Source organism: Varanus komodoensis, unplaced genomic scaffold (genome assembly GCF_004798865.1).
Source record: "Varanus komodoensis strain SLA01 unplaced genomic scaffold, ASM479886v1 scaffold3, whole genome shotgun sequence".
Lineage (NCBI taxonomy): Eukaryota > Metazoa > Chordata > Lepidosauria > Squamata > Varanidae > Varanus > Varanus komodoensis.
In genome coordinates this window covers 32128719-32151885 of record NW_025335761.1, presented here as the reverse complement: position 1 = coordinate 32151885, position 23167 = coordinate 32128719, and the positions used below count along the sequence as shown (strand labels likewise).

The following is a 23167-nucleotide window of genomic DNA, read 5'->3' as shown; positions in this document are numbered from 1 at the left end:
TAAGATCGCCCCATTAACAATGTAATCATCTCAGCTTATAGTGCTTAAGTGACACTTAACGGTGCCCTCCATCTTTTCCATACTTCCATAAGTCTCCAGCTTGTCCAAAGCAGGGGGTGGGGGAGTGTCCTTAAGGCCAACCTGTTTTATGACTCCTTTTCAGAACCATAACTGTGGTTCCTTGAGAACTGCATAATTTCTGGTCTATCTAATTTGCACATTTTTGAACTTGGACATATATGCAGATTTCAAGGTTGAGAAGTAAACGGAGGGGAAAGTCCACAAAGGGAACCCTGTGGAAACAATCCCCTAAGTGTATCAGGTGACTTACTGGAGCAGTGAAGAAGCAGGGAAACCATGCACACACAAGTCATCTGCAAGGAAAAGGAGAAGGACTGAGCTGAGCAACTCTAGGGGTCAGGAACATCACCTGAGGATAGCAGCTGTTTTCATTTGAAGGGAGAGAGAGAGAGCACACATGTGTGCATACATGAGAGGGAGAGGGAGAGGGAGAAAGCAAGGGCAAGCAGTAGAATCCCTTTATTTAAAAGAACAAAAGCAAAGCAACTTCCCCCCACCCCAAATAAAACAATAGCAACACCCAGGTCAGGAGCCAGTCAGCCAGGCACACTCCAAGATGTATGTATGTATGTATGTATGTATGTATGTATGTATTTGATTTGCATGCTGTCCCATTACCCATAGGCTCTCTGGGTGGCTCACACATATTATATAGCATTTTGGTATACTTCCTCACTTATTTTTTCAGTAAATTTTTTATTGTTTTCTTAAGATAAATAGAATACAGAAAAGAGAAAAAATGTAAAAGAGAAGTAAAAAATGTCAAGGAATCTTACACAAATATATAAATTCATAATCTAGCAAATTCATGCTTACTTATCTGTGGAGTGCTAAGGAAAATATGTGGGTTGTTCCCGAAAGGCAATGCAACTACTTTACTTTGTCTGTAGCATAGCCCTTTTTCATAATAGCTGTTTGCTGCTTTTTTCTTGTCATTTTGTTTCCAAGTTTTTTTTTATACAGATAGGAATGGTTAGGGAAACCTTGCCTGCTAATGTGGTGTAGTGGTTAAAAGTGAGGGACTGGGACTCAGGAGTTACAGGTTCTAGTCCCCCCTCAACCATGATGTTAATTGGGTGATTTTCTGTCAGTCACAGACTAAGCCCAAGCTATCTCACAGGGTTGTCATTGTGAGGTTAAGACTGAGAAGAGCAGGAGGAGAATTATGTAAGCCACCTCAAGTTCCTTAAAGAGAAAAAAGGCCAGCTATAAATATAATAAGTAAATCAATAAAATGGAGCTTTCAGTTTCCTGCTGTCTTGTCACCCTAGTTGGGTTGAAATGGTTTAACCCTGCTGAGTTTACCCTGCAGGAGTTTTTAATGTGACGGTTGCACTGAATATTTTTGCCAAAGTGTTTCCCACTTGAAAAATAATGAATACTACTGCCTAAGGAACCTTTGATAAAAGTCTTCATGAAAAGTTTCTTTTGCTATTGTAAGGTTGGATTTGGGTAAGGTGAATATAGATTGTAGTTACAGTTAACAAAAATTATATAAAAACCCCCACCCACCCACACAAACACATCACACACAAATTTAGCATCATTCACTTAGAGATACATGGAAGAATCTCTAGATATATGTAAGTACACAAGACTGTAAATTAAAATAAAGTTCTTTATCATTTGTATAATAATTAGGAATTATTCAGTAATAGCTGAATTTAGCTAGTTATACATGGGATAAATGTGCCTCTTAAGATATTTTTTACAAATGTTTTCATTTATCATAATTGAATATTGTGTCAGCATTAATGCTGCTTTCAAATCAAATAAAAAACTGAGTGAATGCATTCTTATGATAATTAAAATGTTGCTTGTAGGTTCTGAAAGTGCTTCACCAATCCAGTCAGCTCTTGGATCACGGTCCCAGACTCCTTCACCTGCCACCCTGAGTGCAGATCACAATGAACAGAAAGAGTTACAGCTGGATGAGAAACTTCACCACTCCGTCTTACAGACACCAGATGACCTAGGCAATATCTTAGATTTAAGACTACTTTTCTTTCATTTTCTGTGCAGTTCTCACTATTTTCAGCACTGGGTGGTTTCAAACAAATATTTGATATTCTTTGTGCCATTTTTAAATATATGCTGTTTTGCCTCTAAACTGTCTTAGTTAAAGTAGATGTTCCTTTTTAAGTATGTGATTGACTGTATCAGGCACATAGGCTATCTATACATCTAATAAACTGGTCAAAGTCAGCATAGTGTGAGACAGTACAATCATGTCTTGCCTGCCTCAAACAGGTGAGTTGTGTTTCAAGATAGCATTTTATTGATGCATATACATTTGTATATGCTTTTATTGCTATTCCTCCAAATATTTAATTATTTTTTAAATGAGAGGTAAGATTGAGGGCAGAGCAAAGCTGTGTGTGTTAGCTGCACCTTCATCATCCCTGTCCTCATAAAATCACTTTTCAGACCTTCATTCTTTTAACACAAAGGTCTGAGGGGAGATTCTGAGCACTTCCAGTTGAATCCCATTATAGACCTTCATGTTCAATTCATAAGGTCAAAAGAAGAATTCACATATTTGGGATCAGGCTTGAATATGCCTCCCTCACCTCCTCCCAGTTTAAACCTACAAACATTTCAGGAAAGTCCTGAATAAGGGCTGTGTTGTATTCCATATGTATTCTTGCCACTGCACCATAAATCAAATGTGTGGAGGCCAGGGGAAGCAAATTCAAGGGTAGCATGTGTTGGTGCTGTTATGTACTCAAGCCAGTTGAGTTTTATTTAGATTATGAAATAAGTGAATTGATCCATAGTATCTTGATAAATACACTGGTCATTTAGTGGTATTTTCCTTACATTATAAATTATTATTCATGTTTGGCTGTAGAAAATACTGTTACTGCAACAGCAAAATGAACTGTTTATTATGGCAACTTAAAGCTAAAATTGTGGGGTACAAACTACTTAAAAGAAGATAGAGTGCCCAAGAAAAAGCAATTCCTATCTAACTGGTGTGGTTTACAAGACATGGTTCTCAAATCAATGTGAAAATTATGTAATGAGTACACTGATGACTCCACACTCTCAAACTCAAGGCCAGTTTAAAGGTTACTTTCAACTGTTCTCTTCAGTCACAAGAGTAACCCATGCATACAAGTGAAATAATATGTGAGCCAGGAATTCATGCATGTCAATTTCTGTAGTCTCACACATAGATTTCTTTTTCTCAAAAGTCAAAGAAATTGTCAAAGCTGCAGTTAGGGTGCAACTCAATGCACATTTAGGAGAAAGAAATCCTACAACTCTCAGCATTCCCCAGCTACTCATGCCTTAATATGCATTGGATTGCAGCCGTAGGGAATAGTCTTGTGGCCTCCTGCCACTGTGAACTAGGAGGCAGAGCTCTGGAATCCCAGCTTCTGTGTCCCAGAGCCCTGATGCTCTGAACACTGATTCCCCCACCCCATCCCCCTGGCAGCTGTTATGTGTCCCTTGAAGATCACAAATTAGTCTCACAGAGGAGGAAAGTGAAGTACTGGGGGCAGGGAGAAGTTTGTTTTGGTAAATGTTGAGTTTCACATCATACTCAACCAAATATGAGAAATGTAGTCTTTTCCCCTTCTCATTACAGAAGGCCAGATTTTCAGAAGGGTGTGATATTTAAATGATAGAAAAGGTAATTTAGAACATCTAAACATCAGTCCACTGCTTGACTCTGCATGGACTTGACTTTCTGCCAGCATGAGAAAAAGGTGTTTAGCAGCTTGAAATTTTCATATGCTATGTTAAGCTCTAGCTTTAATTTCAGCTCCTTACTGGTCACTGTCTGTTGGTTCAGCTTTTGTAAATCTAGTACAGAATAACTGCCAGAAACTCGATTTTAGAGTACACTTCACTTCCATTTGTTACAGAAAAAAAATTCCCCTAAAGAATAGTTGGTTTAATGGTGTTTTTCTCCTGTTACAGAAACCAGTGATTTCCCATCTGAATGTTGTAGCGTTATGGCAGGAGGAACCCTGACAGGATGGCATGCAGATGTAGCTACTGTAATGTGGAGGCGAATGCTAGGGATTTTAGGAGATGTCAATTCCATTATGGATCCTGAAATACATGCTCAAGTTTTTGACTACCTCTGTGAACTCTGGCAAAATCTTGCTAAGGTATTTGAAGAATTAGATGTTTTCATTCACTCATCCTGAAAAGTTAGTTACTTTTCAAGTAGAACTGGAATAATGTATTTCTTCTCATACAAGTTTCCGATGCATTTCTAAATGATTTCAGATTAGAGATAATCTTGGCATTTCAACAGATAACATGACATCACCTTCTCCGCCAGTTTTAATTCCTCCACTGAGAATTCTAACCCCATGGCTTTTCAAGGTAAATACAATAGACCATCCTGTCAAAAAGGAAAGAAAGATTGTAATAGTATAGGACTGTGCTAACATTCTGGTTTCATTGTTTTAATATTAGGCAACCATGTTGAGTGATAAGTACAAACAAGGCAAGTTACATGCCTATAAACTGATTTGTAATACAATGAAGCGAAGACAAGATGTTTCTCCAAACAGGGACTTTTTAACACATTTCTACAATATCATGCACTGTGGACTACTTCATGTTGATCAGGTAAGGAATTTTTTATTGTCCCCTGCCTCCAACCAAATCTAATTTACTTATTTATTTTTAAAACATATCTTTAGAAAACTGGCCACAGGGACCCCTGCTCTGGTAACCTCTAGGTTGGACTATTGTAACATACTCTGTATGGGGTTGCCTTTGAGGATGGTTGGGAAACTTCAACTAGTTCAGCATAGGGCAGCACATTTGTTAACAAGAATTGGCTCACATACCTATATTATGCCAATTCGTTACGAACTAGATTGGCTACCAATTGCAGCCTGGGCTCAATATTAATAAGTGTTTGTTATGACACATAAAGCCCTAAACAACTTGAAACCAGGATGCCTGAAAGAATACCTACTCCTGTACAAATACATTTTAAAGAAATGTTAATGATTTTTTTATCACTGCTATCTGTTGGGTATATTGAATTTTTACTGTATTTTATGGATTTTTCATTGTATCTTATTGTATGAATTTTATATTTAGTTTTTATGGTGATATATTATACACTGCCCAGAGATCCCTGAACGGCTATGGGAACAGTTCATAAATGTATAAATAAATAAATGAGTAGTGCACCAGAAAGTTAAAATATGTTTAGAAGCATGCTGTTAGTATGCCTTTCAGGATTAATAAAAGAAATCCTAATTGGTTTATTGATTGTAATTGTAGTTGTTTTAAACTACTGATTTTCAAAGCTTCTTAATATCAGGAACCTTTTCAACCTGGATAGCTCTTCCAAGGAGTTTCTTTGTGTTGCAGAAAATACTGGTAGAATGTTCTAGTATACATAGTTCTCAGAGACAGGTGCTTATGCCTGTTGGACTTCTTGTTATTGCTGCTTGTTGCAAAGGAAGATTGATATTGGTGGGCAAACTTGCTTTCAGGGATTTATGTCTCCCATTACTGATCTTTTTATTGCAGGATCCCTGCAACATTTCCAAAGAGACCTAGGACTTTTCAGAACGTGTTTTGAAAACAACTAGTTTAGGCCAATGCTTTGCGGAGACAGAGCTTGCATTTTGCAAGTAGATGTTGAGCTAGTAAATCAAAGGGTTTTTTATTCAGGTCCAACACCAAGAAAAATTAAATCCCTATATAGAGAAAAGTAGATGGCAGGGAGATGTCTAAATTAGCTTCCTCCTTGATAACCCCTGTGGAGTTCTTTTTTCTCAAAGAGCAGTGAATTATATGAGCCCCAAATAGTACAGTCCAGGCATAGGTTTACAACCTCTTCTTCTGGCAGTGAGAACTAGCTTGAAGTCTTTGTTTATAATTGTTGTGCAGACAAACTGTTCACATCTTGAGTGACTACCAGTTCAGTGTCATATACCGCAAGTATTTGTCTCACACATTCTTGCAAAACAATCTAATTACCAATTTATAATAGTGCTGGTAAAACAAGGTCTTTTCCGTATAATTGCCAAGAATCTGTCAAACCACTGCACAAGATGCCTTCCCAGAAATGGAAGGGTCATTGGCAAATAGTGAGACCCCGGTTCCAGTAATCCTATTCAGATTTCATCTTCTCTTAGAGAGGTAGAAAAGACATTACACTTCAGAAGAAAACTCTGTGTGTAAATTTGCTGCTTTGGATTCACTCTCACTAATTCAGCATCCACAGGACAAGTTCTTGATTTTTCTCATTATTCATACTTATGAAAATGTTGTCTTAGAATATATAATCTATGCAGCATAATCAAAGGAATCCTAAATTCCTTTTAAAACCTTCCCTTATTGAACAATTTGTGGACTGAAATATTGAGAAAATTTTCATATCTAGATTAGAACAATCTAGATTGTTTCTAATGTAAAACCAGATTGTGGGATAATTAAGTGTAGATTATTAGAGTCCAAGCACAAAGGCTTGTTCTGCACCTCAGTTACCAATTTTCTGATGTTTGTGCACGTTCGGTAACAAAATTCAAACTTGTTGATTACTATGAAGGCCATTTTTCATAATGAAGGAACCCAACTTGCAACCTAATTTTAATTTATTAATTTATTTGTTATACTTCTATAATGCCTCTTTTCCAAGCAGCCCAACACGGTTGCCTCTCCATTTTGTCCTCACATCAACTGTTTAAGCTAGGTTAGGCTGATAGTTGTGATTGGCCCAAAGTCACCATGTGAGAAAATCATGGCTGAGTAGCAACTAGAACAGTGGTCTCCCAAATCCCAATCCAACACTCTAATCACTACACTGGCTTTCCAAATTGTTTAGAACAGGCAGCATGCTGCTACTGAAAATAGCAGTCAAGATCCACCTATTTCCTAATTTGTTGTAAAATTTACCCAAGGAAGGGGTAGGCCCCTACACAGTTGCAAAACTTCAATTTACTTCACTTGATAAATAGTTAAGTCCACAAAAACTGTTGGATAAGAAAGAGGAAATTAACACATTTTATGTGTTAGAACACATTTGCTCTTGACCTGTCTTGCTGAACAACAGAGCAAGACATTTATATATTATCAGGGTTGTCTGAAATGTGTGGCAATTTGGTTTTCAGTGGAAGAAAGCCAAATTTTGTGATTGTTTGTATGTACAAATATTGTGAAAATGTGTCATTTGTCAGGAGACAGTATCGAGGCTGCTCACATACTAGTGGAATTTCCACTAGCACAACAATAACCTAGTGCTTCATAAGGTATCTGGAAATAGCAGAAGCACTAATTTCTGTTGCACCAGTGGCAGGTCACTTGAACACAACAGTAGTGGCAGCATTGGAAGCTGCCCATTGGATCTAAAAATACTGTTTTAATGGAAGTGAATAATATTTAATACAGTGACAGTTGCTATAACCAAAAAAGCATTGACCATAGCATATGGATTTACAAATGAATCTTACCCAAGCTACATTTTACCTGAGTATTTTAACAGGATATTTTATTTTGTCCAATTTGTTTCAGTCCATTAACCAGATAATTGGAATTGAATTCTCTCTAGTTAAATATTCACAGTATGATGATTCTTTGACTATACAACATGGTAATTAATGTCAGTTGTGATCAGATGGCCAGAGTCAATGGAAAAGACACTGTAGACACCTGCAGAAATAAAATATAGTGGAAATCATATATAGTTGATCAAATATAACTATTTAAAGCAGAAATGATGCAATCAGTCAAGCAAACGTGTTTGATATGTTATATTCATACGTCATGTGTGTCATGGTGCCAGACTCCTCCTTTCTAGTAACTGAGAGCTATGTTCCCCAGAACCTGGACACTGGGAGTATAGTACACTGTGGACTGGTTGGAACCTGCTGTGCTAACCACTACGGGTACAGCAAGTCTGCCAGTTGTTGTTTTTTTCTTTTAAAGAACTATGTTTCCATAACCAATATTGTAAAGATTAGAAAGCAGATGTTAGCAGTAATGGAGGGAGAGGGGAGAAGCTCAATACAGAGCATAGAAATGCTGTTCCTGTCCACTTACGCCAGAGTCCAATTTCCATATGTGTGGCACATTGAAAAGACAAGATTATAAGAACTAATTTAGGTTTTGTTTGACTTACTGGCTGCATTTGGCTGTCATGGTAATTAAATGTGGTGGATCATGTCTTGGGCTCACATTCTGCCTCATGGCAGGCCTGAAATGTATTTGAAGCCTTTGCTTCCATTTTGGTTAACTGCAGTTTGTCATTTGGTCCAAACCTGATAGACTCTGGTTCATCTTAACTATGGTTTATTTGAAACAAGCCAATTTCAAACAATGCATTCTGAAGCTTTCTTTTGAGCAAACCATAATTAAGATTTACCAACATTTAGACATGGAAGTGAAAATTTCCAGTCTCCTATTCATACTGAGGGAGTAGGAGAAACATGCAAACCTAAGCCATGGGCTCTGTGATATCTGGCAAAGCCACTGGTTTTAACTTTCTCAGAACATGTTCAGACTGTTTATTTTGATGCCTTGTTATGCTCTATCTGTAACAGTGTGTCTGCTATGGAAACTTTAAGCAATTTATCTAATAAACAGTTATATATTTCTTTTCTTCCAAGGATATTGTCAATACAATCATTAAGCACTGTTCTCCTCAGTTCTTTTCACTTGGTTTACCTGGTGCTACTGCACTGATCGTGGACTTCATTGTAGCAGCTGGTAGAGTGGCAGCCTCATCTTTTCTCAATGTAAGTAGGGGGTTTTTTTGTCTTGATTTTTTAAAAATATGCTCAGTCATTGCTGTTATTTGCTATTTATCAGTCATTTTTGTATAAAGCTGTGAATTTTGTTAATAGATATAAAAGTGTATGAGGTAGTATCTTCCATAGTAAGGAGCCTGTCTAGCACATGGGGAACTACATTAATACAGAATAATGTTGTTATGAGTTTACTTGATACATTCAAGTGGGTTATTGCATTGTCCCTGATTAAGTCCTTTACATATAGTTGTAAACCAGGGCTGGGCAAGTTCAGAGGGTCCAGGGACCAGTTTCCCACCTTGAACCTCCTGGTGACCTGCATTCCCCTTCACTGCTTAATTGCTATCACTACTCAATTGCTGCTTAAATTTGGTGGTGACATAAAAGCAGGGGTTTCTTTACCGGGAAACAAAATGTGAGGCGAGCATGCAGTATGCCACAACCTGTTGATAGGTCTCTCTTTGTTTTGCCTGTATTAGTAGATAATCACATATCCAGAAGCCCAGAGATATGTTTAATTTGTATTAAAACAAAATGTTTTGCTTCCTGTATATCTTGTTTTTTTAAAGTGTTTTTTTTCCTCTGCTGCCACAGCTATGCAATGAAGTGTGTGTGTGTGGCGGGGGGGGGGGGGGGGGGGGAATCAGCCATATTTAGATAATGGCATGAGTACTTTACAGAAACCTATCAAAAAGGTAAGTTTTTGCCCCAAGGAGTTTAAAATCTAAATTGTGATAGTGTGGGGAGTCAGGAGAGAGCAGTAAGTGTATGAAGTGACAAAAAAAGAGGAACTAGAAGTGGCAAGTATGATGGGATGAATAGAAGAACATGCAGTTTGCTTGTAGTTAGCTTTGTTTTATATGGGCATGAAGGTGATTTTTTATGTATAACCTGATCATATTTTTCTTTTAATTCAGGCGCCAAGAGTAGAAGCACAAGTTCTCTTAGGCTCTCTGGTTTGCTTTCCTAATTTATATAGTGAACTACCAGCTCTGCACCCAAACACTCCTGACATTCTTGTGTCTCAGTTTACAGAGGGTAAGGTAGGTTTTTAACACTGTATGCTACACTTTCATTTCCCCTAATTTAAGATAGCTATCTCAACTGAGAAGTTCATAGCAAATTTCTGCATGTACCTACTAAAAATAGCCCCCCCTTTTGACTATATTTGGACATCACAATAAACTATAATTCATCTTCCTTTGAACAAACCTCAGTTTTCTGTGCTCCACCTCAGCTTCCTTAGCACAGGCATGTATAGTTCAGAAGACTGCAATTCAGATTTCAGTAATCACAGTTTAGCAGTAAACTGTGGTTAATTTTAACTGTGGTTTAATGAATGGAACCTCAACTGTGGTTTGCATAAAACATGGTTTGAAGATGGTTTCTTTCAGTAAACATGATTAATTCTAACTACAGTCTGTTTAACTTCAGATATTATGAAGCTGCACCATTAGTTGCATTTAGTTTAAAACTGGAGCAAATGCTTCCAATCTTTTCATTGGGGCACACTGGTGGAGGAGAGAGGATGGAGGAGTATAAGAGTCTAAGATTCATTTATGGAATGATAAACCACAATTGATCATAGCATCCAAATTCAGTCATTGGACAGGTTCAGATGTCACAGGAAGCTCAGGGTGATTTACAAAACACCCCATGCAGCTTCCTGTCCTGGGACCCCCACTATGGCTGACAAACAATTGGACACAGAAAGGGTCTTCAGGCACTCCACCGTCAAACCCTCTTTAAGCATCCCAAGACAATTGTGGAAACACAAACTTACCCCCTTCCTGCCTGTCAGCAGGAACAAGGAGGGGAGCAGGGATCTGATAGCCCTCACTCTGACATTGGCAATAGCACAGAATCATAGAATCTATCAGAAGAGAGATTTCTCAAGCTGCCTCTGTTTAGATCAGCATCAGAGGTGACCCATTATGCTGCCTTTTCTTGTGTCACTGCCACTTTGTGATGGCATAGTACAGGAGTGGGGACAAGCTGTGTTTTGCTCATCTTCCTTTAGAAGAGGCTAATTAAGCTTGCCCCATGCCACTGCAGAAACCACCCCTTTTAGTTGGCAGCCATGGTGGTACCTGCCAGGAGACCTGAGCTCTGCTCACCAACTCTGAAGTAAACTGAGCAAAGCACAATTTCCCTATGTCACTGCAACTATCAGACCTTTGATTTGACAGTTGCAGTGGCTCAGGGAGCCTCTGACAGCTGACCCCACATGCCACTTTGGTACTTTGGAGTAGGTGTCATCAGTGCTCACCTACAGATGCTTAACCACAATAGCAAGCTTCCTTTGCCGTTCTTGCTAAGCCAGCTTAGCAGTGATTTTGGCCACATCTGGGTTTATTGATTCATCTAGGCTCAGATGACACTTTAAACGTAAGTGAAGTCATAAAAACCAGAACCCATTCATAGAGTACAATGGGACTTACTCCTACATAAGTGTGCACTGGTTTTCAGCTTTCATCATCATCACCATCTCAATAGAAGATACTGTTACAGTAGGTCAGTAGTATCCTAAATATCCTGACCAGATTAAAATTCATTTCTGGGGGCTAACAAGACAATGTTTCAGCTGGAGGGTCCACAGTATAAGGGTACATATGATTGTGCAGTTAGACAGCGGTAGAGTATCTAAAGCAGAATGATCCAAGATAGGCATCAGGGATGCATAGCTGAAACAACTCAGGGTGTCCTGTTCCTTAGGATGACCATGCTGAAGGAGCAACTCTAAATCTTGGTGGTGCAGCTAAACCCAAAGTATTTTTAATCCTCCCTATAAATTTCCTGCCAACCTTGCAGTTCGAAAGCATGCAAATGCAAGTAGATAAAAAGGTACAACTTCAGTGGGCAGACAACAGTGTTCCGTGCACTCTGGTGTTTAGTCAAGCCGGCCACATGACCACGGAGACTGTCTGTGGACAAACGCTGGCTCCCTCGGCTAGGAAACAGAGATGAGCAATGCCGCCTAGAGTCAGGCATGACTGGACTTAATGGCAAGGGGAAACCTTTACCTTTATAAATTTTAGTATTTTTCCTATAATATAATATAATGTAAAATGACTTTATATTAGATTGATTTTAGATGGCTGATTTTGAACATTCTTACTTTAGGAACTGATCATCAAAACAATATTAAGTTCTGCAAGAGAAGAACCATCTGGACCTGCAAGGTATGGATAAGGAAGAATCATTTCAGAACATCTGACAAATAGTTTAATTCATGTGCTCAGTTCCATGTTTAAATATACTGTAATTTGATGTATAAGTGTTCTTAAAATCCTGGTGACAGCACAAAACTTTAAAAGAAGTGGTGACAAAGTAAATTTAATCAAGCAATGCATTAAGGTAGTATACATTGTGTGTGTGTGTGTGTGTGTGTGTGTGTAGAGCTAAAAAGTTGTACTCAGTGGTATCAGTTCACTGTTTTTGTCAAATCTCATCCCTCTTGCAGTCCCCAACTTGCACAGTATGAACCTGCTTCAGAGAGTTGGGGAACTCTTCTGAATAGTGTAGTAGCTGACATGGGAGCTAGAGAGGGCATAGATGAAATTCACCTTGCTCCCTTTTCTGTTGATGAAAGCTTCCACTTGGATCAAAGAGCCTTCCATCAGTGGAAGCTCATCATTCAGTACCTGCCTTAGTTTAGATATTCGAAAACAAGGTTGCTTACAGTGCAATCTTCTTGCCCCTTGGCTCTTCACTTGCGGATCAACTACTGCAGATCAGCTCCTAGGAATGTTGTATAGTTTTCCCTGCCAATAATGCAGGACTTTGAAATTAGACCCTTGATGGGGGATTTGTTCCCACCGTAAGGTCTGAATAGATGCCTGGGAGAGAAAATTTCAGCCAATGTGAGGATACTGGGGAAGCTACATCAGCATAGTGATATGTAGAGGGAGATACAGCACTGAAGGAGGGCTAGCCAAGTGAGCAGAACACAACCTAGACAGTTGTTGACTGTGTTGTGCTCTGGCCCTCCTTGCACGCACAAATTTTATGGCTGCCCTGTCAGCTTGTCTTTGGGTGTACAGGTGCTACTCTTAAATGCCAAATCAGTGCAGAACAAGATTTTTCTCAATTATAATCTAATAGTGAATGAAGCAGCCAATCCAGAATGTATTACTGTAACTGGGGTGGGTGAGCAGGGAGGAGTTAGGCCTTCCAGTTAATTCACTGAGGTCATTGGTTCAGCATCAGGGTAGACTTGAGGGTCAGAGAGGGCTGTTGCTGTGGTCTGTAAGGACTGAGTTTATCTTTGCAGGCTCCCTATCTGAACTGTTTGCATCTTGTGTTGGGCCAGTGGAACACACTGGGGATTCTGCTGATGTACTGCCCACCCTTCTCCTCAACATATTTCCCTATCTGAGCTGCCAGAGGTGGTCTCAGATAGGGTTGCAAAAATCTTACCTGGAATCCAGTTCTTTTCTGTTTGTTGGACTTTCTCTCATGCTCAGTCCTGGCTCAGGAAGTGAGCCAAGCCAAGAGGACGTCTGTGGACACTCATGGAATTCTGGGTGCACAACTAGCAACCTCTTGCATTGCACATGCAGCAGAAAGAAAGGCTGAAGGTTACATGAATGGAAGAGGGATGCTGCTTGTGCAGCATTTGAGTGAGGTTCGGTTAAGGATGAGTGCCACAAAAACACTTCATCTTTTTGCCAGGAAGTTTGTCTCATGGCTGTGAGAAAGTGGGCTGGAGTCCAGGGAACTGAGCCCAGTTGAATTCCTACCTCCAAAATGGATTCCTCACACTAATGTTGGGTGTGATGCTGACCCAGGCTACTGGTTTTGGGGAATGTCAACATTCAGGCTGAAGGCACCTTGTCTGAGATGGTTTGGAATTTTATGGTCTTCATGACAACCATGGCACTGTTCTAACATATTGTTGCCCCCACACACATAGCAGGGCACACTGTATACCTATGTGTGTGTGTGTGTGCATGCAGCTGTATGTTTGTTTGCATGTATGTTTTTTCAGATGGGGATTGTGGTCTGAATGTGGAGCATTTTGATTCAGTCCCTTTGGCATTGTCAGATCACTGCCTTCTAAGGTTTAGACTGACAGTGGTTTTTCCCTTCTGCAAGGGCGAGGGTTTAAGATGTTATACATTGCATGCTAATGGATCCAGATGGTTTTTATAAAGCTCTAGGAGATTTTCCAGCTGATATGCCTGGTGATCCTGTTGAAACCCTGGTCAGTTTCTGGAACATAGAGGTGACCTAGGCAGTTAACAGGATTGCCTCTGAGTACCCTCTTCATAGCAGAGCTTATAAAGTTCCATGGTATATCTTGGAACTAAGAGTGATAAAATGAAATAGGAGACAATTTGAATGCAGATGGAGGAAACGTAGTAGATGCAATGGAGCCCTGGAATGTGTCTATAAGCAAGTATACTTAAGGGAAGTGAGAGCAGCAAAGAAACAACATCTCACTGTGTCTATTCAGTCTTCGATGTGCCTTCCAGCACAGTTTTTTAGGGTTGTCCAGAGCCTGCTACATACTGACCTGAGAATGTTACAGACATTCTGATGCCACCTATTTGCTAGGCACTTCCAAGACAAAATTGCTTGCATCCTGCAGGACTTAGATTCCAGGATTACAGCAGTAAAATCTGGCAAGTTTCAGGTGGTACAGTTCAAGGAAATTGACAAGATACTTGTACATGTTTGTATATCCAGCTCTGTTCTGGATCCTTGTTCCCCTTGGTTAATAAATACCAGAGAGGGACTGTCTGGCTAGACAAAGGGCAAGATAATGCTTCATTGCTAAAGGAGTGGTCCCATATTGACTGAAAGATATGCTGTTGAGACCACTTCTCAGGAAGCCCTCTCCCCCACCCCCGACCCAGAAGATCCTAACACCTTCAGGACAGTAGCAAATGTCCCCTTCCTGGGCAAATTTCTTGAGTGGGCAGTGGCAAACCAGCTGCAGGTACACCTGGATGAGACTTTTTATCTGGATCCATTTCATTCAGGTTTCAGGCTGGGTTTCGGCATTGAAACAGCTCCTGTCACTCTGTATGATGACTGGGGATGTTCAAGGAATCTGTTTGGGGGAGGGAACTTGTTGGCCCTGTGTCTCCATTCCTGACGAGCACTCCTAGTGTTCACAGAGCACTCACCAGGAACTGAGCCCCACGCTTTGTGCAAATGGTACTCCTCTTCCAGTTTTTGCACTGCCATTGCTATCTGCATCAAGAAGGAAAGAACCAAGAATGTACCTGATCTGACTGTTTGCAGTGCCTCTTTCCACACTTGGGACTGATACCACCAGCTGCACTGGGTGGGAAAGTAGGTTGGTTGTTGGAGTCACTGGGAATGGCACTTGGTTGCAACTGCTCGCAGCACAACACTCCTCTTCCAGTATCCTGCACTCTTTGAGTGGCTGCACTTGATGGGAAAAGATGACCTATGCAGGGAGAGAGAGAATGTGAGCCACTGTGGTACTCCTGGATATCTCAGTGGCTTTTGATACCATCAACCATGGTATCTTCTAGGGTGACTGACTGAGCTGGGAATGGGCCATAGTGCATTGCACTGGTTCCACTGCTTCTTGGACGGCCAGCTCCAAGAGGGTGCTGCTTGGAGAATATTCCTTGTCCCTGTGTATTTCCAGCATGGGGTTCCTCATAGGTGGGCCCAACGTGCCATGCTGTTTAAAATCTACATGAAACAAGTTTTTGAGTGTGTTGCCATCAATATGCTGCTGACATGCAGCTCAATTTCTCCTTTTCATCCTTGTCGAGTGAGGGTATGGATGTGCTTGACTACAACAATGGACTGGCTGAGGGCTAATAATCTGAAACTCAGTCCAGACAAGATCAGGATGCTGTTACTGGGTCAGTCTTCTGAACAGGTGCAAGGTGTTCAGCCATGTTCTGGATGGGGTTGAAGAAGCAGGTTCAGAGCTTGTGGGTTCACCTTGATCATTCCTTGTCACTTGAGGCTCAGGTGGCCTTAGTGGCACAGAGTGCCACCTGTCAGCTTAAAACTAGTGGCCCAGCTACACTCCTGACTGGATAGGAATCGCCTCAGTAATCTATGCCCATTTGTCTCTAAATTAGATTATTACAATGCACTCTCTGTGGGCTACATTAGAAGACAGTTCAGAAGCTGTAGCTTGTGCAAAATGTGGCTGCCATATTAATAACATATAATATGGTCTGAACATATAACACCGGTTAGTCTGAACATGTAACACCAGTTTTGTCCTAGTCACTTAATACATTTCTGAACCAACTTCAAGGTGGTGATTTCAACATTAATTAATTAAATTGTATAAATTTAATTTTTGTGGAGGGATGCAAATTTTTGCATCCTTTTTTAAAATTTAAATTTATAAAATTCATAGTATTAAATATAAAATTGTATATATAAATGGAGGTAGTGACAGATTTTGTGTTCCTGGGCTCCAAGATCACTGCAGATGGGGACATGAAACAAATAAATCTGTCTGAGCAAACTGTCAATATTCCATGGATTTTCTACATTCTTGATACTATCAGGTATAGTTAGACTAAAGTTAATCTCTAAATTACTAACATTGTTTTGCAGATGTGTTGCTCTTTGTAGTCTTGGCATATGGATCTGTGAAGAACTTGTACACGAATCCCATCATCCTCAGATCAAAGAAGCCCTGAATGTGATCTGTGCCTCATTAAAAGTAAGCATGTGGTCATTACAGCTGAGATCAGAAAGACCATATGTGATGCTTGATGTGCACACTGGTACTTTTTGGTCTCCCTTTTTGGATAAAGCCCCCCTCTCATGAACAGCCCCAGAAGCCATAGAGGAATGTAGCAAGGAAGGGAATTAGTTACCATCCCCCCAGTTTGTCTGTGAAATAGCTTTCTGCTTCTATACAGGCCCCTTTGAATTTAACTTCATTTTCTGTGGTGTTATAGCTGGTAGACTGTCCCTGTCAATTTTTAAAAAGCAAAAATGTTTCATTTTTAAAATTAGCATTACAAAGAATTTGTTAATGTATGCAAGTAGTCCCTCAATGTGTTTTAGTGTCCTAGTTGCTTCATTTATGAAAATAGGGATAATTTAGTACACACAATATCCTTCCATTCAATTATTTTCACTCTATCCTTACTTGTAGTGTATGGGGGGAACTCTCCCATTTCATTTCACTGCTGGTTATTAGTAGACTGGTGAATGCACTTGCAGTGAAAGTCATGGAATCCATACTTGTTACGACAGTCTCTACTACTGCTACAATTTCTAGGAATGTACCTGTATAACTTAAAGCAGAGGTGGGCAATGCATGGGCTACATGTGGGGCCCTCAGTCTTTTTTGTGGCCCCTGTAAACCCCAGAGCTTTGCTAAATTGTCATTCAATTTTGGCAGTAAGAAAAAAAGTAACATTTTCCCTTTAAAACTAAGTGCATGAGAAACACATACTTCATTTTAATGCAAAATTGAGTTCCTCCTGGGCTTCCAAGAGTATGATTTTGCATTAACAAAGTGCATGCTCCCCACATGTATTGTTTTAAAGGAAAAATTGGTGTTTGTTTTCTCCACTCCTGAATTGCCACTGAAGTTTGGAGGCAGCAGTTCTAGCTGTGGCAGTGACCAGTGGCCTCTGGCACAAGATACATATGAAGAATATTGTTGAAAGGGGGATTTAAAAGAGTGCTACAGAATTTTACTTGTCATCTTCTATTCCTTTTCCTCCCTTAGTCTGCAGTTCTATATACACTTTCCTGAGAGTAAGCTCAATTGTATATGCTGGGACTAACTTCTGAGTACACATGCATAGAACTGTGCTGTGAGTGTACATAAGCATTTCATATGAAACGTACAGTTTGATCCAGTAGACATTTATTTGGCACTGTCATGCTGAGTTCAGTAAAGCTTACTTCAGTAAAGTATATGTAGAACTGTAGAATTCTGTCTACTCTCATCTGGGTGAGCCATAGAAATTACTAGATTCTACAGGTCTTCATAGGAAAACAGGTAAGGTGAAAAAATTAGCATAACTTCAAACCCTATTACAACTCTTAGGAAAAACACAGTTGCACAATTAGCTTGTTGTATTACTAGTGTATTATGCATTAACCTTATCACTTCTGTTGATACTTAACTGTACTCACTTTCCTTATTATTGAAAAAGAAATTCTGTGTATCTTTATACCGCACCCCCCAAACATCTTCCAATTTTAGCTTTGTTATCCAGGTTTTCTGATTTTCCTTTATTTTTCTGGGTAGTTATCAAAAGCCATAGTGCAAATTAAAGCATTCCTCAATAGCAGTGCTTAGTGTATAAATTATAGCACATAATGCACCATGCTTCTTTTCACTGCTTCAAAGTGAGGGAAATAATTGTGTCCTTCCTTTTCAGTGTTTTAACTGCAATTTAAAGTTCACAGATTCAGTTTTGTGGCCAGAAGAAACAAATCTTGTGCTCTTACTTGAAAACTAGAGCAAGCATTATTCAGAGACACTTGGAGTAGGCTATTTTTCTTGCAGAGACACGTGAATGAGTATAGATACCAGATGCTATGTTCTTGTCAGTCATATTGACAAGTGCAGTACACACACTATTGAAACGGTGTGGTAGCTGACAAAAGCAAATTGCAGGCTTTTAACGCAGATGCAACAACACTTTCTGAACTCCAACCAAGCTGCTCTGTCAAAGTATAGGCAGTATTTATTTCTTCTAGACAGTGTGAAGTCACAATTTTTGTCTCTCAACCTTATTGAAAGCCTTGACACAAAACTCTAAATTACTCCTCTCAACCCCTGCGGTTAGAGTCTGCGTTATGTGCCACCTCAAAATAGGTTGAGTTCTGACTGACTACAAAAGCTTGTCTGAACTACAGAAACCAGTAGTTGAACCATTAGGTAAAGCTGAGCAACTGTTGAACATGTAGACCACAGTAAGATCTGATTACTTGGATTGACTTCAGGGAAGCAACAAGACTGAATTGAAGTCTAATGAAAGGAAACCAGTATAATAAAATCAGAGCCTCAAACTTCTTCTAAAGAACAGTTAACTAAAAGTATTACAATCTAGGGTCAGCATAATCAAGAAACTGAGTTCTTAAATTTCAGGCTGAACCCACACGACAGGTTGGAAAAAATATGAAGATACATAAATGCAGAACAAAAATTAGTGTATTGTGTATGCATCTACCTTTCAATGCTAGCAATGTTACTAGAACTATAAAGATGAGTAATAGTTAAACTATATACTTTTCTCTGCTGGAATGATGGAGAACCTATCAGAAGTGACCCTGGTGGTTTCAAAAGGGCTCTGGGGGGTTGGCAGGACAAATTAGGAGAATAAAAGAAGTAGACTATGGGCTGGAATGCAAGTGGGGGGGGCAATTTGGAATCCAGCCAAATACTGATTAGAGCTTTTGAGCCTTACTCTTTGGTGGTGAGGATGGCAAAATTCTTTTTCCATTTTTTTTTTCCTTTGGTGGTGAGAATTTTTTTCTTTTTCATCTCCATTGCATAATCAAAGCATGGTTCGGCAGAAGTGTTTTCAGGTGGTACTGCGACTATTACTGTCTGATCCTGTGGGGGAACTGTTTTATTCTTGACAGCTTCCTGTGATAAATTTATGAAAAACTGCAGACATACAGTTGCTCATTCTTGAGCATGACTTGGACTCCACTATTACTGGAGTTTCATTAATACTGTTGGAGGAACTTTAGTTTTTAAAAAGACAAATACAAAGTTCTTGAACAAGTTCAACCATCCACTTGTTTACTTGAATCCTGCCCAGCTTGGCTTGTTATATCTAATAAGGAGAAGATAGCTAGTTGCATCAAAGGTGTTATAAATTCTTCCTTGATAAAGGATGTACCAGCCTTTTTTAAACTAATCAGGCTTCTCCTGAAGAATCCTAACCAGGATCCAGAAAGTGAAGGACAACCATAGGCCAATTACTGACATGCCCTTCTCAGGCAGTGTGCTTCAACATGTGGTTGCCAATCAACTCCATTCATTCTTACAGGAAGTTGATTTTCTCAAACCATTTCAGCCCTGCTTTAGGCCCAATTTTGCGACAGAAGCTGCCTTGGTCACCCTGTAGGATGACTTTTGCTCAGAGAGAGGGTGGGGATGGGAGAAATACAACTGTTTTGGTTCTCTGGTATTCTTCTGGATTGACTATCTGGGTTGAGAATTAGGGGCACATTTTGCAGTGGGTTTCTACTGTTTGAATGGTCATTTCCAGAAATAGTTCTGGATAGTTAGTGCTTTGTTCTGAGGCAATAATATTGCAGGATCCTGAAGGGTTTAATTTTAGCTTCTATGGTGAATGATAATGGACTGAATGAAAGCCAGTAAGCTGAGGCTCAGCCCAGATAAAACAGAGGTATAGTTGGCAGTGGTTATTCTGTCCAGTTGAGCTATGTTCAGCCTGTTCTAAAAGAGTGCTTCTGGAGCCATCGGTGTCACTTCAGACACAGACTGCTGCACTGGCTATAAGTGCCTTTATCAGCTTATGTTTATATAGCAGTTACGGGGTTATCTGGGCAGAGATAGCCTGGCAACAGTTATCTATACTCTGGTCAAACCTCCCGGTTGGATTACTCCACTGCATTGTACATGGGGGCATCTTTGAAGATGACTGAGAACCTTCAGTTAGAGCTACTACAAATCAGAGCTAGTATGCTACTAACTGAGAGTGGCTGATACAGTCATGTGACAACAGAGTTTTGTCCATTTCACTTTGAGTCCATTTCCCAGGCTTCCAGTTCATTTCCCAACCCAAAGTGTGTCAGGATCTGTGGCAGCTGTCAAGCTCCATCTGCAGGCTGAGCACCAGAATAACAGCCCTGGTAGTTGCAGGATTAGTCCTACAATCTACTGCAGCTGCAAGGGTCCTCATGAGTACCACCTGGGAGACCTGAGATAGTGACCTTTATAAGAACAGGCTCTTCCCTCCAGAAGCTACCTTGGAAATGAAGTTTTCTTAGTTTGCTGTAGTGGTTTCTGCTTCTTGGTTGTTGTCTGAATTCCTACTCCTGGATGTCTCATTGTTAAGCTTTTCCCAGGTACCAGTTCCCTATTGAGTTGTCTTCCTAGTTCCACATATCTGACCTGTTTTGACTATGTCTTTATTGGACTATACCTCTGCTCTGACCTTAGACTGTTTTGACATTGCAGCATGGACTTGTTACTGGACTGATGTTTGGCTCCCTGCATTGCCTGGGTCCTGCTGGTCTGCCTTGCTGCCTATGCCCCAAGTCCTGGCAAAGTGTTGATTTTGACTTTTCAGCACCTAATGGCTTAGGACCAGTGCACCTAAACAAATATCTCTTCCCATATGTACTTGCTCAGTTACCTTTGGATGCCCTTCCCTGGGTATGGGCCACAGAAGGAAGCCAAATAGGTTGTTCAAGACAGAGGGTCTCCTCAGTTTTGGCACCCCATTGATGGAATGTCCCCCAGGGAGAGTCATTTGATGCTTGTGTTACCTTTTTGGTAGCAGGAAAAGACCTGTCTTTTTCTCTCAGGGATTTTAAAGATGTAATTTAAGATTTCTGTGGCTATTCTTTTATATTTTTATATTTTATTGCTGTGATGTATGCCATACTGTACCATATTTTCAATGGTACAATTTTAACTCTTTGAAATCTGCCCATAAAAAGCCTGCTGTTCAACAGTTCAAAATATAATTAAATAAATTATATTTGTCAATTGTAAAATGGAAAATTAGGCTGAATTTAAACCCCTTATATACACACACAATCTCACTCTGTGTTACACAGAAGTCCTTCTGCTCTTTTCACTGCATGCACATGCAAAAATACAATGTCATTTTATCTCTCCCAGTTTGTTTCTGAATCACCCCAAAAAACTCTCTTTCCCACTCACCCACACACACACCCACACACACACCCATATCATTTCTCATACTCCTAGTTGCACACAAACACCCTGCCCTTACTCATTCAGAACATAAGCAAAGAATTCACCAAGTCATGCTCTGCTGCTTCTGTGCTATTCCTCCCTACTCTAATTGGTTTTTTGCTGGTTTCTTTGGTGCCCCTGCAGGATTATTGCTACCCTTCTCAACCTTCCACTTCTCTCATTGGTCCACCAACTACCAAGTTACCATACAGCAAGAATAAGGTTCCTTCTACCCCCCTTTTCATGGTGGCTGGCGGTTAGGGTTACGGGACAGGATCGATTTGTATCCACCCACCATTTCCTAAGAACGTTTTGAGCCCCATGTGAACTTCAGTAGCATTCGTTAGTGATGAGAATTGCAGTGGCTCACTTCACATAGAAGCAATCCCAGTTGCCTGTAGGAACACACACACACACACACACACACACACACACACTGCACATGGCAAGCATGCCGTGAGTGGAGCCAGGGGTCAGACTATATGACCCAGGAGACCCCTTCTGACTCGCTGTATTTCTATGAGTGTGAACCAAGATGTTCAAGGGCACCATTGTGCCTATAGGCACTACGTTGCCTACCTTGGACTTGATTGTCTATAAGGCTTTCAAATCATGGTTTGTGGCAATTTGTTACTTTTAGAGACTTCCCGTCATAGAGATTATTAAAATGACACCGAGGTCAAAGCAGGTTCTCTGTCTGATGAAAACTCTCAAGTCAATTGCTTGAGAAAACTCTCAGGACATTAAACCTGCATGAAACTGAGCATGAGCAAGTATAAACCCAGTGAAAGCTGCATGAGCAAAAAGTGAGCACAACTACACCTGTTGTCTGCACAGTAAATTATGCAAACATAACACTGAATAAATAAGGGCAACTTACCCATGTCTCTTTGCATTGTGTCTTGTTTGAGGGGTGGAGAGTGATGAGCAATGGAATGGAATATCCTGAAAGGAAGCCTGGTTGATGTCTGACTGGGGTACTGAATGAGAGCACTTGACACTAGTTTCTTGCATTTCTCATTGCATTTACTAGTGTTGGAAATGTTGCCTCATGCTTCAGGTCCAGACATTATTCCTTAGTAGTGAAGTTTGTACTGGAAAGGCACCTCCACAGTGCTCATCATTCCCACAGGAATGAGTTTATCACTGACACTGGAAGAAAGCTTCCATGCTGAGCAGGCTCTGAGCAGTTCTAATCCAGAATATACCAGTACATACAGCTCACCTTGCTTAGTAACAAATGATGTGACTGGATGAGCAGTCTGATGTTGAAGACCATGATTTCTTAACTGTGTATTACGCATGTAATGTTCACTTGTGGAGAAATAAGGACTAAAGGACCAAGGACTAAACATGTGATTAGGTTTTTATCATTCTATTTACTTACCTATTCCTCTAAATGTCATTTATTAGACATTTCTTGGGTACTTCAGAACTGTTTGAATCAGAATTATTTTCATAAAAT

At 40.1% G+C, this 23167-nt stretch overlaps 1 protein-coding gene across 11 annotated transcripts in view; it reads left to right on the top strand.

Annotated features, from left to right (window-relative positions):
* The window catches only part of RALGAPA1 (Ral GTPase activating protein catalytic subunit alpha 1), a 171594-nt gene that overhangs the window by 77933 nt on the left and 70494 nt on the right, over positions 1-23167 (top strand). For all 11 annotated transcript variants that reach the window (XR_006415374.1, XR_006415375.1, XM_044436720.1 and 8 more), the window contains 8 exons: positions 1905-2057; positions 4012-4205; positions 4327-4425; positions 4519-4674; positions 8676-8804; positions 9734-9859; positions 11940-11998; positions 16383-16491. Coding sequence is in view for 9 of the 11 variants with exons in the window: in XM_044436720.1 (XP_044292655.1) it covers positions 1905-2057; positions 4012-4205; positions 4327-4425; positions 4519-4674; positions 8676-8804; positions 9734-9859; positions 11940-11998; positions 16383-16491 (1025 nt within the window). In the remaining 2 variants the exon portion in view is untranslated. The remainder of the gene's footprint in view (positions 1-1904; positions 2058-4011; positions 4206-4326; positions 4426-4518; positions 4675-8675; positions 8805-9733; positions 9860-11939; positions 11999-16382; positions 16492-23167) is intronic.